Genomic DNA, 14,758 nt, shown 5'->3' with positions numbered 1-14,758 from the left:
TATATCTATATATATATATATATATATTATGTATATATATATGAGCCTCTGTGGGTGTGCATTATCGTACATGGGAGAATGAGAGTTTGCAGCCCACCTGGGTAATAATCTTTGGAACCGTTTTTCCGGCCACGTACTGCTTTGGCTGACATGAGGGGTGCTGTGCTTGAACCAGTGTCACGTTCTATAAAATATGCTTGCACCCAGTCGGCTTGCGTGAGCCGATTACACTTGGTTCACAGACTACACACATCCAGAGCCACTCCAACAATACAGTCACACAAAAACTTCTCACCCTACATACAATCTCTGCCAGACAACCTAAGCCACTTGGTAGAGATGCATAGGCTGTATCGTCTCCACCTCGGTCGGGATAGGCCGGTCCTGCAGTGGACACTCAAACGGCTGATGAAATGAGATTTTATATATATATATATATATATATATATATATATATATATATATATATATATATATATATATATATATATATATATATATACATATATATATATATATTGATAGAGATATATAGATAGATAAACACACAGATAGGCATGCAGAAAGAGAGAGAGAGAGAGAGAGAGAGAGGCAGATAGATCTTTGTGCCTATCTGTGTACCTGCGTGTGTGTATATCCGTGTGTGCATGCATGTGTGAGTGCGCTTTCACATGATTTTTGTTAAAGGATATAACTTCTACTTTAAGGACCTTCATGATGTGCGAGTCATGTGCGGTCCATTTCACTGGGCACGATGTCTGATAGTTCACTTATTTTGGTTTTCTTTTTACTTATCCTTAAGTCATACCTGAAGCCATTTCTTAAGCTGAGAATTAGCGTTTTGATGATGATAACAAGTTAACAAATTTTATGTATTATTCTATACGTTCTCTTAATTCCTTCAGGTATCACGGGACGAGACTTCCCCAACGTGGCAGATCCCCAAGAAAGCACGTGCAGGGATTGTCCTGAAGGTGCTGACGGAGAGGGGTCGTGTCGTGATAACCTGTTGGATGAGGTAGTTGGGGGCGGCACTCTTACCTCGGGGTACTCAAGCGAGGCACTGGTCGATGGTAGGAGAGTCGACAAACCCAGGGGCATTGGTGAGTGGCTTGTTGTACCACGTTTCTTCTAACCTAACGAAAATCCTCATTCTCATTCAGCAGAGTTGATAGCTAGGTGAAGTCAGGCTGGAGAATTGATTTCCCCAGAAACTAAAGAGATTCATTCCTACTGCATTGTTAAGGCTTTAGAATTTCATGCAACCATGACTTTTGTCCAGGTTTTGGGAATGGTTCAGTTCTTTCATGTGAAAGACAACCAACTATGGCAGTACTATAATCGTTAGGAATAGCCTTGCCAACATCATTATCATCGGCAGCAGTATCAGTGTTATTTTCACCATCATCAGTAGCCAGTTGTGAAATCACGACTCAGATTGATTTATTAACAACTAGAGGGCATACCCGACAACGGCAAGTGATCAGGATGGAGACTTGAAGTTTTGACTCATACTAATTACCATTATCATTAACACCACTATTACTATTATCAGTACCATTATATAATTTGCCACTTTAATCACTACCTGATCATTACAACGTGTTAGTATTGTAAATCAAAGGACTAAGTATATTCTTTGCATATGTGTAGAAGTATACTCAGAAGCTCAAAAACAGGTAGCACATGTTTATTATAAGATACACCTTGGTTGATGTGCCCAGTGTTTGATGTTTTGTTATAGCTTATTCTCCCTTTTCCGGTCTTCCCTTATTCCTGTTTATACCGACCCCTTTATTAACATGTTCTCCTTTACTCACTAAGCTCTAATATTTTTTTCTTCTTTATTACGACCTCCACATTCTTCTGTATGACTCCCTGCTTGCTGACAGACAAGTGCAGCCACGGAGGGCCGAGGGACTCCACAAGAGAGCAGGGTGCGAGGGGTGGCATCAACAAGGACCTGCCCACTGCCTGCTTCTCACCACATCATCACCTACACCAGCAGGCAGCTGAACAGGCAGTGCAGGTACTGTAGGTCATCTTCAGAGGTGGGGCTATGATGTTTATCTAACCTAAATACATCAGCCTAAAAATTGCATTTTTTGTGTCTTTCTGCCTAATGCAAATTTTTCAAAACTTCCAGAAAGAAAGGTGTACTAACAGTAGCATCTATGGGAATGTAACACTATGAACAAGAAGTGCACCGGGGTATAACTCCTGGCTTCTGTGTCACCGAGGAAGTTAATTATTGTTGTGTTTTCTGTCTTAGTGACTTTGTTTGATTAAATCACCTAATTAATATACAGTTCTATGCAATGTCGACTTGTATAGTAATATTTTGGCAATCGACAGGCAGTTTTGTTCAGCTTAGCTTGAGAGAGGTCTATCGGACTCAATCTGTAAAGCTTCTTCAACACAGAGCAGAGCACACCTAACCAAACCTAACCAAAGGAAATTAACCAAAATTTGCCATTCTTGTTTAACATAACAGAGCAACAAAGCAGAAAAGAACAGAGCAAAACCACTCTTAACCTGATCTGATATGGCCTCACATTAACCTCATTCATTTTAACAGGCCAGCGAGTACTATTTAAATCTCCTGCGTGGAAGCCTAGGGGATGCCACATGGAGTCGCCTTCTTGCCCTGGCCCCCACCGCCCCAGCCCTTGTGTTGGTCTTGGACACCACAGACTCTATGCAGGGTCAGCTGGAAGCACTGCAGCAGTCCTTCGCCAGGCTCGTCCAGGGATATGATAATGAGAAGCATCCGCCTTCGGAGTATATGCTGGTGCCATTTAATGACCCGTGTGAGTGTAAAACTCATATTTTCGGCTGTCAAGGAAGCCCCGTAACACCTCTTCCTCACCTATTTATATTTGGTTAGAGCTGTTTGATATCGGAGTTATGTTTTTTATGTAGAGTATAACGATATTAGAATCATTTAAGTAACGAAGTAGAGGACGGCAGGATGTAATAAACTAAATAAATCACTTAGAAAGAGGTGTTACGGAGCCTCCTTGACTAACGAGAATACGAGCCATAGTTTTCTCTTTATCTGTTTTTTAGTTTACAATATTTCTCCCTCATTTTATTTCCATCATCATATCTCTATCTTCCTGCCGACTAAGCAACAACTTCCAACACCCAGTTTCTGATAACCATGTGTGGAACATATGTACATTTCAGAGGTGCTTAGCCTATCTATCGTGTTAGAATGCACTGAATTTCATTTTCTTTTTAAACTAACAACGCAAAATTGCCGTCTCTCCGTCTTAAGTGTTGAGTTCTAACAGTAAGTTAACACTAGAATATGATGCTACTCACGAAGACGTGCTAAGGAAAAGGATGTAGAACCAACGCATAGTCTTTTTCTCCCACTGTGATATCTGATGTTAACTGCAAAACAACACAAATCTAGGCTAACTTATGGTAAAAATCTACAGTCGAGGTTAATCTGCAAGCTGCATTACAGGGCACAGTCAACAACTAGGAAAAGAATCAGACACACTTACACTTATCGCTGGTTTCACAAATGCCTTTTCTCTCTTGACATCTGTAACTTGGTGCAAAGATCGTTTTCTAAGTGGCATGGGAAGCTTCGAAATGCCGCTTCCTTGGCGATTTATTTTTCATATTGCACCTTAATTTTCTCATGTTTGATTTTATGTTGTTTTAATATCGACGTGGTTTGTATCAGTAACACGTAAGAGGATGCTGAATTCTAATGTGCTAGAGAAATCGCTGCTTAGAATACGAAACTAAGGAAAATGTTTGCCTTTCTAACCCCCAGTGTATGGCCCAGTGACCCGCTCCAGCCGTCCAGATGAGGTTTACAACACACTGTTACGGCTCAGAGTGGGCGGAGGCGGTGACGAGCCGGAGGTTAGTTTTTCATTCTTTCTTGCGTTTAGAGGAAGGAACGAAAAGAAGAAGAAGAAGGAGGTTAGTCTGTTTGTCTTTTTTGTGTTTAGAGGAAAGAAGGAAAAGGCTAATAAGGGGGGTTAGTCTTCCATTCCTGTGTTTAGCGGAAATAACGAAAACTGAAAGAAGGAGGTTTGGATTTCTTCCTGTCTTTCTTGTGTTTAGAGAAGGGAACGAAAAGAAGAACAAAGAGAAGGAGGTTAGTTTTTCTTTCTTGTGTTTAGAAGAACGAAAAGAAGAAGCAGAAGGAGGTTAGTTTTCCATTCTTTCTTGAGTTTAGAGGAGGGAATGAGAAGAAGCAGACGAAATAACAGATGCCTGAGGAAAGAATAGCTATAAGTATCATCAACTCCTCTGTTTGGTGCTCCTCCTCAGCTTAATGTAATTTTCTGGTAGAGTGAAAAATAAACAATAAAAACGGCGATCGCATCTAGTGGGTTAAACAGAAGCCTCATTAGTCCTTCCAGTAAAAGAGGTTTCCACTAACATTAGAAAGAGTGGAAATGTTGGGTGGGAGTGATACGCAGGTTAGATTTACAATGCTTTATTTTATCTAAACGTTTCGGGCTTTGCAGGATGTTAGAGAAAATAAAAAAATTCTAGCTCTAGCGTGTCTCTCTCCCACCCAATATTTCCACTTGTCGTAATTGATCATCTGCATTAACGAAAATGCTAGAGATACCGAGAATAGGGCCTGCATTCTCTTCAGTTAAGGATGCTCCCTGACGCCTTTTCTTAAGTGACTGATTTTTATTAAACCTTACTGTCCCCTTCTGTGTTATATAAATCTGTCCAATATCGCCATGCTCTGCATAAATAATGTACAAAAGGATATTAACCAGCTATATTCAAAACTGAATCGCTAGGGAAGAAGTGTTTGGTAGCTTCCTTAACCTACGAGAATATGAGCCTAAATCTGAGAAAATGTGTCACTGAAATCTAGAAATCAAAGAACAGCAGACTGACCTTCTGTTTATATCCAGCTGAGAAATTCCACCCTTAGTCCCGCTCTACATCACTCCCCACCACAATCTACTCTTTTACTTTTCCTCTTCACCTTGCTAACCGTGAGGAAATTTTAGCCAATCTATTCCGTCTTAATCTTCCCGTAGAAAAATCTAGCTCCATATTTTCAGGTGAGCATGTCCGCCCTGAGTTTGGCTCTACACCACGCTCCTCCACACTCACGTCTCTTCCTCTTCACCGACGCCTCTGTAAAGGATCCTGAACTGTATCCTGCCGTCCTAGCCATGGCTCTACATAAGGCTGTTACGGTGAGAGAGAGAGAGAGAGAGAGAGAGAGAGAGAGAGAGAGAGAGAGAGAGAGAGAGAAGGGGTAAATCAGATAGACAGAGAAGAATAATACTCATAAGGTCATTGCAAGACAATAATATACAGAAATTTTTCCAGAAGCCTAAAGAAACAGGTATTTTAGTACGCTGCACATCCTGTGTTGTATCTCATAAAATAAAGCAAGGGAAACTATGAATCAGGAAATACTTGTTTGTTGTCCACCAGTAAACAAGGTTTGAGGGTGAATAGTAGAAATATTAATCCATATTAGGTGTATGAAAGCCGGCCGCAGCAATACATATAGTCATTACTCATTATCTTGTTACTGATCATCGTGAAGTGAATCAGCATTTATAACCACAACTGTACGTAAACCCACCAGGTCACGACCGTTTTGACTCGACCTGTACGCGACGGAGGTGTGAGAGGCCGCTTTGACCTGGACCTGTCAGCAGAGTACCTGGATGAATATGACCAAGAATTACCTCTTGCACACCAGGACCTCGCAAATCAAGAAGTGTCGGACCATGGGCTGCCGGACCTGGAACATAATACCAGTAGTCGGATTGAGAATGGGACGAAGGCAGACCTGAGGTAACTTTTGCATTTTATTCCCTTAGAGCTGTATTATTAGAGCCTAGTTCGCAAGGTGTGGATGGACCCCAGTTTTTGGACAATAATTTTTGATGCAGGTGATGATGACAGAATGTACCTGATTTTTCTACATTAATGTTAACAACACTGTTACGTGGGAAGCAAGCTGATTACACCTGTACATGCACATGTATTAATAACCGTCAGACAATAGACATACTCACACCTCTACTCACAAAAATTTTATGGTTCGGCTCTTATTGTATAATCTCAACAAAAGCAGTGATATTTACTAAAGGAATACATGTGATGCACAGTCATGAAAACTAATGAGGAGACAGGGAGAATGTTAATAGTCTGCCACTTGAGGACAGGTTAATCGCACACGTCCACCCCACAACTCCTCCTTAACCCCACCAAGCCACTAATTTGTTAGGCGGATGGATCAGAGATCAGAAGCTTTGCTCACTCTCGTTTCTTGCCGCATGTAATGCTGCCTTCATAATTAATCCTGCTACCAGTAAGGTGCGCTGTGTGAGCGTGAGACGAGCGAGCGAACACCATATTATCACAGTTTCCTTCTGATATATTATTTATTCATGGTGGCAGCCGAACAATCTCAGATATTTAATTGCTAGAGTTGATTCCAAGAAACACAGTGTTACAACGGAAACTTTTTTGTAATTAGATTTCCTAATTGATGCGTTCACCTATTTGAGCCGAACAATCCCTTGGAAAACTCGAGATTCCAAGGGTTCCTACTGCTTCATGGGTGAAGTTTTAGTTGGTAACAAACTTTAATGAATAAATGGATCACATCCAGAAAGAATTTCAACTCTGCTTCACATAGGAGTAAAGTTATTAGCTTCTGCTTAGCGTGACCGTCGGGTCGGGTCGGGTCGTGCTGGGCCGCTCATTTCCAAACTTAACTAAGAAATTATCGCTCGTTCGCTCGTAATTATGTGTATTATTGCGTGCATAGATCCAGCCTCAGTTCCATGGGAGTAATCATGTTGAAACTTAAGCAGATTTCAGTATAATGGCTTAAGGATATAGTTTTTTTTTTTTTTTTTTTTTTTTTAATAAATAACAGAACGGAACAAATGGGTAAAAAAAAAAATCCATACACCAGATTACTGGTGTCCTCTGTTCATAAAATATCTGTAACAGTTAGACTTGAACAGTTGTGGGTTGAAATTTGGAGGAAAACAACTCTGGGGAAGCGAATTCCAGAGAGATGCAGTTCGGGGAATGAAAGAATTCTGATAGGCAGAAGTTCTGCAATATGGCTGAGTGACATTCCAGTCATGAGGGCTACCAGATGCCCGTGTAGCACGAGGGAAGGCATGGAGAGGTGGCACCATGGACGCAACTTCCTCTGAGCATTTGCCAAAAAAATATCTGTAAAATAATGCAAGGGAGGCAACATTCCTTCTTACTTGCAGGGGAGGTAGTTTATATGTAATGGCAGGGTTGTTAATGATTCTAACAGCTTTATTATGAATTTTGTCTAGTTGTCTTAATACAACCTCTCCACAACCATTCCACAAGGGTGAGCAATATTCAAGCTGAGAGCGCACATGACTCTTATAAATTAGAGCCAACTGCTCATCGGCGAAGAAGTTACGGACTCTGTACAATAACCCAAGTTTCTTTGAGGCGGTTTTAGCAAGTGATCTGACATGAGAGGTCCAGCTGAGGGCACTGTTAAGTGAGACACCAAGAATTTCAATACTTTTGGAGATGGGAATATTAGTAGCACTGAAGGTAATGTACGAATCTGGCAATATCTGTCTATTAGTAAACTGTATATATTTAGTTTTACTAGCATTAAAAGAGACAAGGTTGTTTTATCCCCATTCACTGATTGTAGATAGATCTTGATTTATGGAGATGGCTGTACTGAGTTGAGAGGTAGAGATATTAGACTTTGTAAATGGATGTCTGAGTGTGAATGAACTGTGTAGTGTTGAGTCATCTGCATATGAGTGAATGGGATTGTGAGTGACAAATAAGAGATCATTAATATGAACCAGAAATAGGGTTGGCGCCAGAACTGATCCCTGCGGCACGCCGGCGTTAATTGAGTGGAAATTCGAATATACATCATCTACTTTTACTCTTATTTTCCTGTCACTAAGATAAGAAGAAATCAAAGGAACAAAAGACGTTAGTCCATAGCAAGGGAGTTTGGACAGCAGGGAACGGTGCCATACTCTGTCGAAAGCTTTAGAGATATCAAGAGCTACTGCATGAGTTTCTCCAAAAAGATCAATTGATTGATGGATGGTATGAGTTAAGAGATTGAGTATGTCAATGGTGGATCTTTCGTGGCGAAAACCGTATTGTCTATCACTAGTTAAGTTGTTGGATTCAAGATGTTTAACAATATGCCTATTAATTAAAGGTTCAAATACCTTACCAAGAGAAGATGTGACAGCTATTGGTCTGTAATTGGAGGGGTCAGACGAACTCCCTTTCTTCGGAACTGGGTGGATATTGGCTTCTTTCCATGAATTTGGGAATAAAGAAGTACGTATGCATAGTCTGAATAATTTAGCTAGGACAGAGGCAAGTTCAGGGGAACACTTTTTCAAAACAATTGGCGGAATTCCATCTGGGCCTGGAGCTTTGTTGGTAGGTAAATTGTTTAGGATGGATTTTACGTATCTAGTCTGTATTTTAAGTGGGGCAATTTCGGGAGAGTCAAGTTCCAGTACTGAGACATTCTGGCTGGTATCATCTATGGTAGAATTTCTGGCAAAGGTACTAGCAAAGATATCTGCTTTCCCACGTGGGTCATTTGTAATATTGCCATCTGAAGATTTTAGTGGGGGAATGGAAGATGACTTGTTAAAGTTATTATTGAAAGAATTAAGAGCTGACCAGAATATTCTATTGTCATTAGGGTTGTTAAGTAGTTTTGATGCTTGCTTTTGGAGAAAGTTTGATTTAGATAGATTTAATACAGCTTTTGCATGATTTCTAGCAGTTTTAAATTGGGAGAGTAATTCAGATGTTTTTGATTTTAAGTAAGAGCTATATGCTAATGACTTTTGGGCTGTTGCTCTGGTACAATTGCCATCAAACCATTTTGGAGAGTTTGATCTTTTAGTGAATTGTTGACTTGGTATGAATAAATCCATACCAGCTAGTATTAAGTTGCAAATGTTGGACTGGGTAGTGTTTGGTTTCCAAATATTTATTTAATATCTTCTAAACGATATTTCAAAATCCAAGTAACAACGACAAGTTATATGATTACTAGCCATTTGTAAGAACCTCTCCTGCCTTGTCATCTCGGGAGCCACATATCCACCCATCCAATCATCAATCTACCCACTCAGCCAATCCAACACAACCCACCGACCCCACACTCGCCACTCACCAGCTAAATCTATCAAGGTGATCAACATTCAGATTCATATAGAAATATGCCTTAGGTCTAGCTTTATATAAAATATTGTGTATTGATGCATGTTTAGCTATTGCTGTACCTGGCTGGGCTACCATGAACCAAGCAACCGCGGGCAGCCATGATAATAAGTTTGCTACAGTGACGGGGAGAAACTGATAAAGGCGAAATTTGTCCAATTTTCAGTATTTATAATTGCTTACCATCCTCCTGAGCTAGCATGACTCATGTGGAAGTTGGGTGCGGCTTTAATTTATTTTGCTTCATCCAGTGGAAGAAGTATCATTCAGGTCCAACGATCGAACGTCAAATGACCGAGTCGATGCATCGCCAAATATTTGTTTCATAATTTAATTCCAGTGGTCGAACCTACAATGTACATAGTATTTTTTTTCCCTTATTTTCTGGCTGTACTACCATGTGCTAGATCGTTACTCAAAGAAATGTCGTTCAAATTCAACAATCTATCCTCTGTGTAATGCCTTTAATTCTCTCGGTACTTCCTGCCTGTGCTACCATACATCAGGCCAGGGAGTCGAGTGAGGCGTCAGCTAGAGAGCCTGCGTCAGTACACAGACCTGGCGAGGAGGACTGGGGGGCGTCTTGTGGAGATCCCGGAGGACAGACTAGATGATGTCACCAGGATATTAGAAACTGGACACTTTCCACAGGTGAGAAGGACAGCCTGGTGCAAGGAGGGCATGAAGGCAGGTAGTAATGCTGGGAGACAGGGAGGTACGCAGAGAGGCAGGTAGGTAGGCAGAGAAGCAGGTAGGAAGGTAGCTAGGGAGACAGGAAGGTAGGAAGGGTAGCAGCATGGTAAGTAGGGAGGCATAACGGTAGATAGGGAGGCAGAAAAGTAAGTAGGGAGACAAAGAGGTAGGCAGGTAATGAGGCAGAGGCAGCAGAGTTCAAGTTAGAAGAGATCAGCATACTGGGAACTGGACACCTCCCATGGGTAAGGCAGGTGGCAGGGAAGTCAGCAGAGAAAGGATAATGGCTGGAAACAAAGAATTAAAGAACTATCCTTTCTTAATCGGTACCTGTTGGTCTAGTGGTTAGAATGCCCCAATCGGGGTCATGGCCGTACCAACGTGTATAGGTTTGATCCCCAAGTGACTGGCAGTACTTGGATTATGTAATGCTTCCAAGGGAAGTAGGCTTGTCATTTTTCTCTAACTCGGATGCCAACATCTCAAAGAAAGCAGTATGGAATTGGATATTATATTTTAACCATTTTATATACTACAGAGTCTGTAGAGTATCATTATAAAATAGTGACAGAGCAAAAGAATTATGTATACTGTGGTGACAGTGAGGCAGTTCTATACTGTACATTGTGGAGAGTGTGATAAAATAACTATACCTTATTCTGTACAATTACTACTAAAAGAAGGAAACTCCAGCCTCCCCCCTTCCCTCCATGACTTGAACTGTAAAAACATGAAGCAGTTCAAATCTGATAACGGTCTAATGATGTGATTAGTCACCTCTCACCCCCAACACTGCTTTTCACTCTCTTCCCCTACGTCTCACAGTCTTGTTACTGTAGATCTGAACCGCCATGAGTAAGTGCAGCTTTGCCTGAAGTAGGTTCTGTTCCTAATTCTATACTATATTTTTCTCTAACATGGCCAAAAATTGTCTTCGCTCCATCTTGAATGTTGAGCTGTAACATGAGATTAACACTATAATATGATTATGGTCATGAAACAAGGGCCGTGTGAAATGAGCTGCAAACGGCTAAAATCTAGACAAAGTTAAGGGAAACGTACCATAATGAATGTATACTCGAAAACAGTCATTTCTTTTCCCTCAGTAGATAAATATAAGACGCCCCATTTACTCCAAGATTAAAAGAACACGATAGAAGAGTGTAAAAGAGGGTAATTTCGGGGTGATATAATGGGTAAGACAATGGAGAATACTCAGGGTTTTGTCTGCTGTGTGGGATACCGATTATTGTTTTCGTTTATACATATTATTTACTCCCCTCCCCTCATCCTCACTCTAGGCCGTGTTGTGGCGTGAGTTCGACGTGGTGTCAGACCGCCGTGTGACCTTCCCCGTGGACTCTTTGATCGAGGCCCTGCACGTGGCCATATCAGGGGGCGTCTCTTCAGCCACACTTCGCTCACCTTCCGGTCAGTTTCGTGAGCCGTATTATAGGTGGTATAAGAGACTTCGTAGCACCTCTCCCTTAATGATATTTTTTGTCTGTTCCACTTTAATATTCCCTTGTATGTGTGTGTGTGTGTGTGTGTGTGTGTGTGTGTGTGTGTGTGTGTGTGTGTGTGTGTGTGTGTGTATAAAACCGTATATATCGTTTTCATATCGACGTAGAGTGCTTTAGTATCATACAAGAGGGTACCGAAGATTTCTCCCAACTGTGTATGGGGTGGGGTGGGGGGAAGGATTGAGTGCCTTCCTTATCAGCAAGGCAAGCTCAGTGTCCCCTCTCCCCCTTGATAAAGACTTTTCGCTTTGTTACTGTATATGGTAGCTGTATTGAAAATATTGTATTTCATGTAGCACCAGTAGCAGCATCAGACAATGACCCTGGCATATTCTTCCCCAGGCACCACTTATGATCTCATGAACCAGAGGGAGGACGAGAGTTACACGGGCTTCACTGTCGAGGTCTTCACACCATTCTATATTCAGGTAACTGGATAGTTACAGATGACCTTTTTTTCAGTTGGTCCTTGAGCATATTTAAATTACCTCGTCTCTTATCTGTTCGAGTAACCTTTGAACATTTCCTACAGCTTTTGTGACCTATCGACCTGTCCTTCCCCATTACTTAATACAGTTAATACTATCGTTATTGCTTCTTTATGAAGTTATTTCACTGATCCTTATTGCTGCTGTAACACTCCCTTACTCTCCCCTAGCAGGTTAGACAGCTGTGAATAAACTTACTTTTACTTTTACTTCTTATTAGGCATTTCTTACTATTGTAACCTACCCTGGCTCACTTGCGACCTCCACAGGCCCGAGTAAACGTGAAAGAACTTGGAGACTCTGACTATGGCGAATGGACGCTACACATCATCCCCTCCGGGTCACCCGTCACCGTTTTAGTAACAGTCCTCAGCCCTCTTGACCTCCTGCCAGCCCTGTACACCCCCGACCACAACGCAGCCCAGCCCTCACTTCAGCGGGTGGTGGGGCAGCCTGCTATAGGTAAAGTCGCGAGCGATAACTCTGGGGGTGTCTAATGAACCAAGCGTAGAATTTGCTATATCACAGCGGCAGTCTGTAGCGCTGGGATGTATTACTTCGCTCGGCTTGTGTACATGTGTGTGTGTGTGTGTGTGTGTGTGTGTGTGTGTGTGTGTGTGTGTGTGAACAGTATAATTCAAAGTTTTGATTCGATTTAGACCAAATTTGGTGGAAAGGTTGAGGGTCTGTAAAGAATAAAGTGATTTGCTTTTGAAAACAATAATTCAAAGCGCAACATCATGGCGCAAGGTCAGTTACAGCAGTTATATTCTACTTCAACTAAACTTGGTGGAAAGCTTGAGGGTCCGCAAATGATGAACTGATGCAGGTTTGAATACTGTCAGCAAAGGTCAAGGTCTTAAGGGAAGGTTTGGCCACAAAACTCATGGCAGGTGTAATTCGTTTTGAAACGAAGTTGTTGGAAAGGTTGTAGGTAGGCTAAATATGAAGTGATTCGATTCTGAGAACAATAAATAAAAACTTCACTGTCACAGGACAAAGTCAGTACAAAGAGTTTTGATTCCGTTTGGATTAATCTTGGTGGATGAGTTGAAATGTCGGCAAGGAATAAAACGACTAAATTTTGAGAACGGTTAGTCAAAAGTCAAGGTCACAAGGAAAGGTCAAAAGGGCAACCTTAGACTGCATGGCTCGAGTAGTGCACTGTCAGGGCTTTTTATTGTTGTTATTATTGTTGTTGTTGTTGCTGCTGCTGCTACTACTACTACTACTACTACTACTACTACTACTACTACTACTACTACTACTACTGCTCCTACTGCTGCTGCTGCTGCTGCTGCTTTATCGTGTGCATTTTCTTCATTCAGGGTCTGACACCTATCTAGACCTGGTCCTGACTGGAGTGGACACGGCCAAGCTGAGACGAGTGGAGGAGGGCCAGCTGTTGGAGGAGGAGGGGCGGAGAGTAGGTGGCACGGCGCTACCCCTCCCCACCCCCGCACCCCGCCGCAACACATACCTCCACCTCTCCCCCTCCTCTCTCCCCGCAGGACCTTTCAGTGTGGCGGTAGAAGGGGTGGATGGAAAAGGTGGGTAAAGAGAGAGGTTTTCATGGAGTAGTGTTAATTTCATATTTATCGTCATTATCTTTATTATAATCCTCCTTATCAATTCATCAAAATCGTTATCGTTGTTATCTTCGTTTTAGTCATCCTCATCTTCATATATATCGTCTGGATCATCATCAATCTGGAACTGTTTTCCTCAGTCTTTTCCAGTCATGAAATCGTAGCGTGTCTAGACAATGCGATATGAAAGGATCTATTATGAGGGCTGTCTTCTTCCTTGTATGTCTGCGGAGTGAGCATATTTTGCAGGGTCTCAGCCTCTGAGTGTTTCTTTTTCTTTCTCTCCTCTTTTTTTCACAGTCATGCATTTATGTATTCCAGGCAAGCGGTTCCGTCGTGAGAGTGAGGGCTCTGGGTGGGAGGGTGGAGAGGCTCTTGTAAGGTTCCCCTTGGGTCGTGACATCTGGGGACCTCCAGGATCGGTGCTAAGGGTGCCTATAGTCATCACCAGCACTGCCCCTACCCCTGTTACACTCTTCCTAGCAGCCCACGATGCTCAGGGAGCACCTGTCTCGCTGGATAGAACACGGTGAGAATTATTGCCAGTACCTCCGTCGAGAAACTTACGTTTTCTTCTCAGTTTGCCTGTCTAGCTGTTTGTCTCTTATTAATATTATAAAGAAATTATTGGATGTAACAGCATCAAATTTGGAGTTATAACTGAGGATATCAGAACAAGTGTTAAAAGTTTAGAAAACGTAGAATAGTGCTGCCTTGGTTGAGGTAGGCGCACTGCGAATGTCCATGTTCTAATCAGCAGTGTTACTTTCCTCTCAGAGTCAGTCTAGGACGCAACGACAGCGCTCAGGTGTTGGCTACTGTGCTTCTCGACCCTCAGACACCCACTCCCTCCACCTCCACTCTTACGTTCACCGCCACTTCCACCAGGGGACGCACCGCTCGCTCTCTCGCTCACGTCACGGCAGCGTCACAGGTGAGAGAGAGAGAGAGAGAGAGAGAGAGAGAGAGATTTTTGCTATCATCCCTTACGATACAAGTGAGGAAATATTTTCATTCTTATAAAATTAGTCATACCTCTGGTCTCTCAAAATAATTACACATCTCTCCTAGTATACAATTACTTAAGTCTCTCATGCTTTACAGTATACATTATTTACCTTATATCCTCTCGTCCCATAGCACTCTCTTGATTTCCTCATCCCTTCCACTACATTCACCGTACTACTTTATGCCCAACAGCTACATGAGTACAAATTCA

At 42.0% G+C, this 14,758-nt stretch overlaps 1 protein-coding gene across 1 annotated transcript in view; it reads left to right on the top strand.

Annotated features, from left to right (window-relative positions):
* LOC145402606 (von Willebrand factor A domain-containing protein 7-like) overlaps window positions 1–14,758 on the top strand; it is a 126,598-nt gene that overhangs the window by 99,800 nt on the left and 12,040 nt on the right. The window contains exons 10-22 of the mRNA XM_080274598.1: window positions 906–1,103; window positions 1,893–2,029; window positions 2,579–2,810; window positions 3,794–3,885; window positions 5,061–5,198; window positions 5,600–5,811; window positions 9,753–9,897; window positions 11,241–11,370; window positions 11,805–11,890; window positions 12,220–12,412; window positions 13,279–13,500; window positions 13,861–14,068; window positions 14,317–14,473. Coding sequence (XP_080130724.1) covers window positions 906–1,103; window positions 1,893–2,029; window positions 2,579–2,810; window positions 3,794–3,885; window positions 5,061–5,198; window positions 5,600–5,811; window positions 9,753–9,897; window positions 11,241–11,370; window positions 11,805–11,890; window positions 12,220–12,412; window positions 13,279–13,500; window positions 13,861–14,068; window positions 14,317–14,473 — 2,150 coding nt within the window. The remainder of the gene's footprint in view (window positions 1–905; window positions 1,104–1,892; window positions 2,030–2,578; window positions 2,811–3,793; window positions 3,886–5,060; window positions 5,199–5,599; window positions 5,812–9,752; window positions 9,898–11,240; window positions 11,371–11,804; window positions 11,891–12,219; window positions 12,413–13,278; window positions 13,501–13,860; window positions 14,069–14,316; window positions 14,474–14,758) is intronic.

This window comes from Coenobita brevimanus, chromosome 58 (assembly GCF_032717465.1).
Source record: "Coenobita brevimanus isolate Jiangsu-jjx chromosome 58, ASM3271746v2, whole genome shotgun sequence".
Lineage (NCBI taxonomy): Eukaryota > Metazoa > Arthropoda > Malacostraca > Decapoda > Coenobitidae > Coenobita > Coenobita brevimanus.
This window is presented reverse-complemented; position numbering and strand designations above follow the sequence as displayed.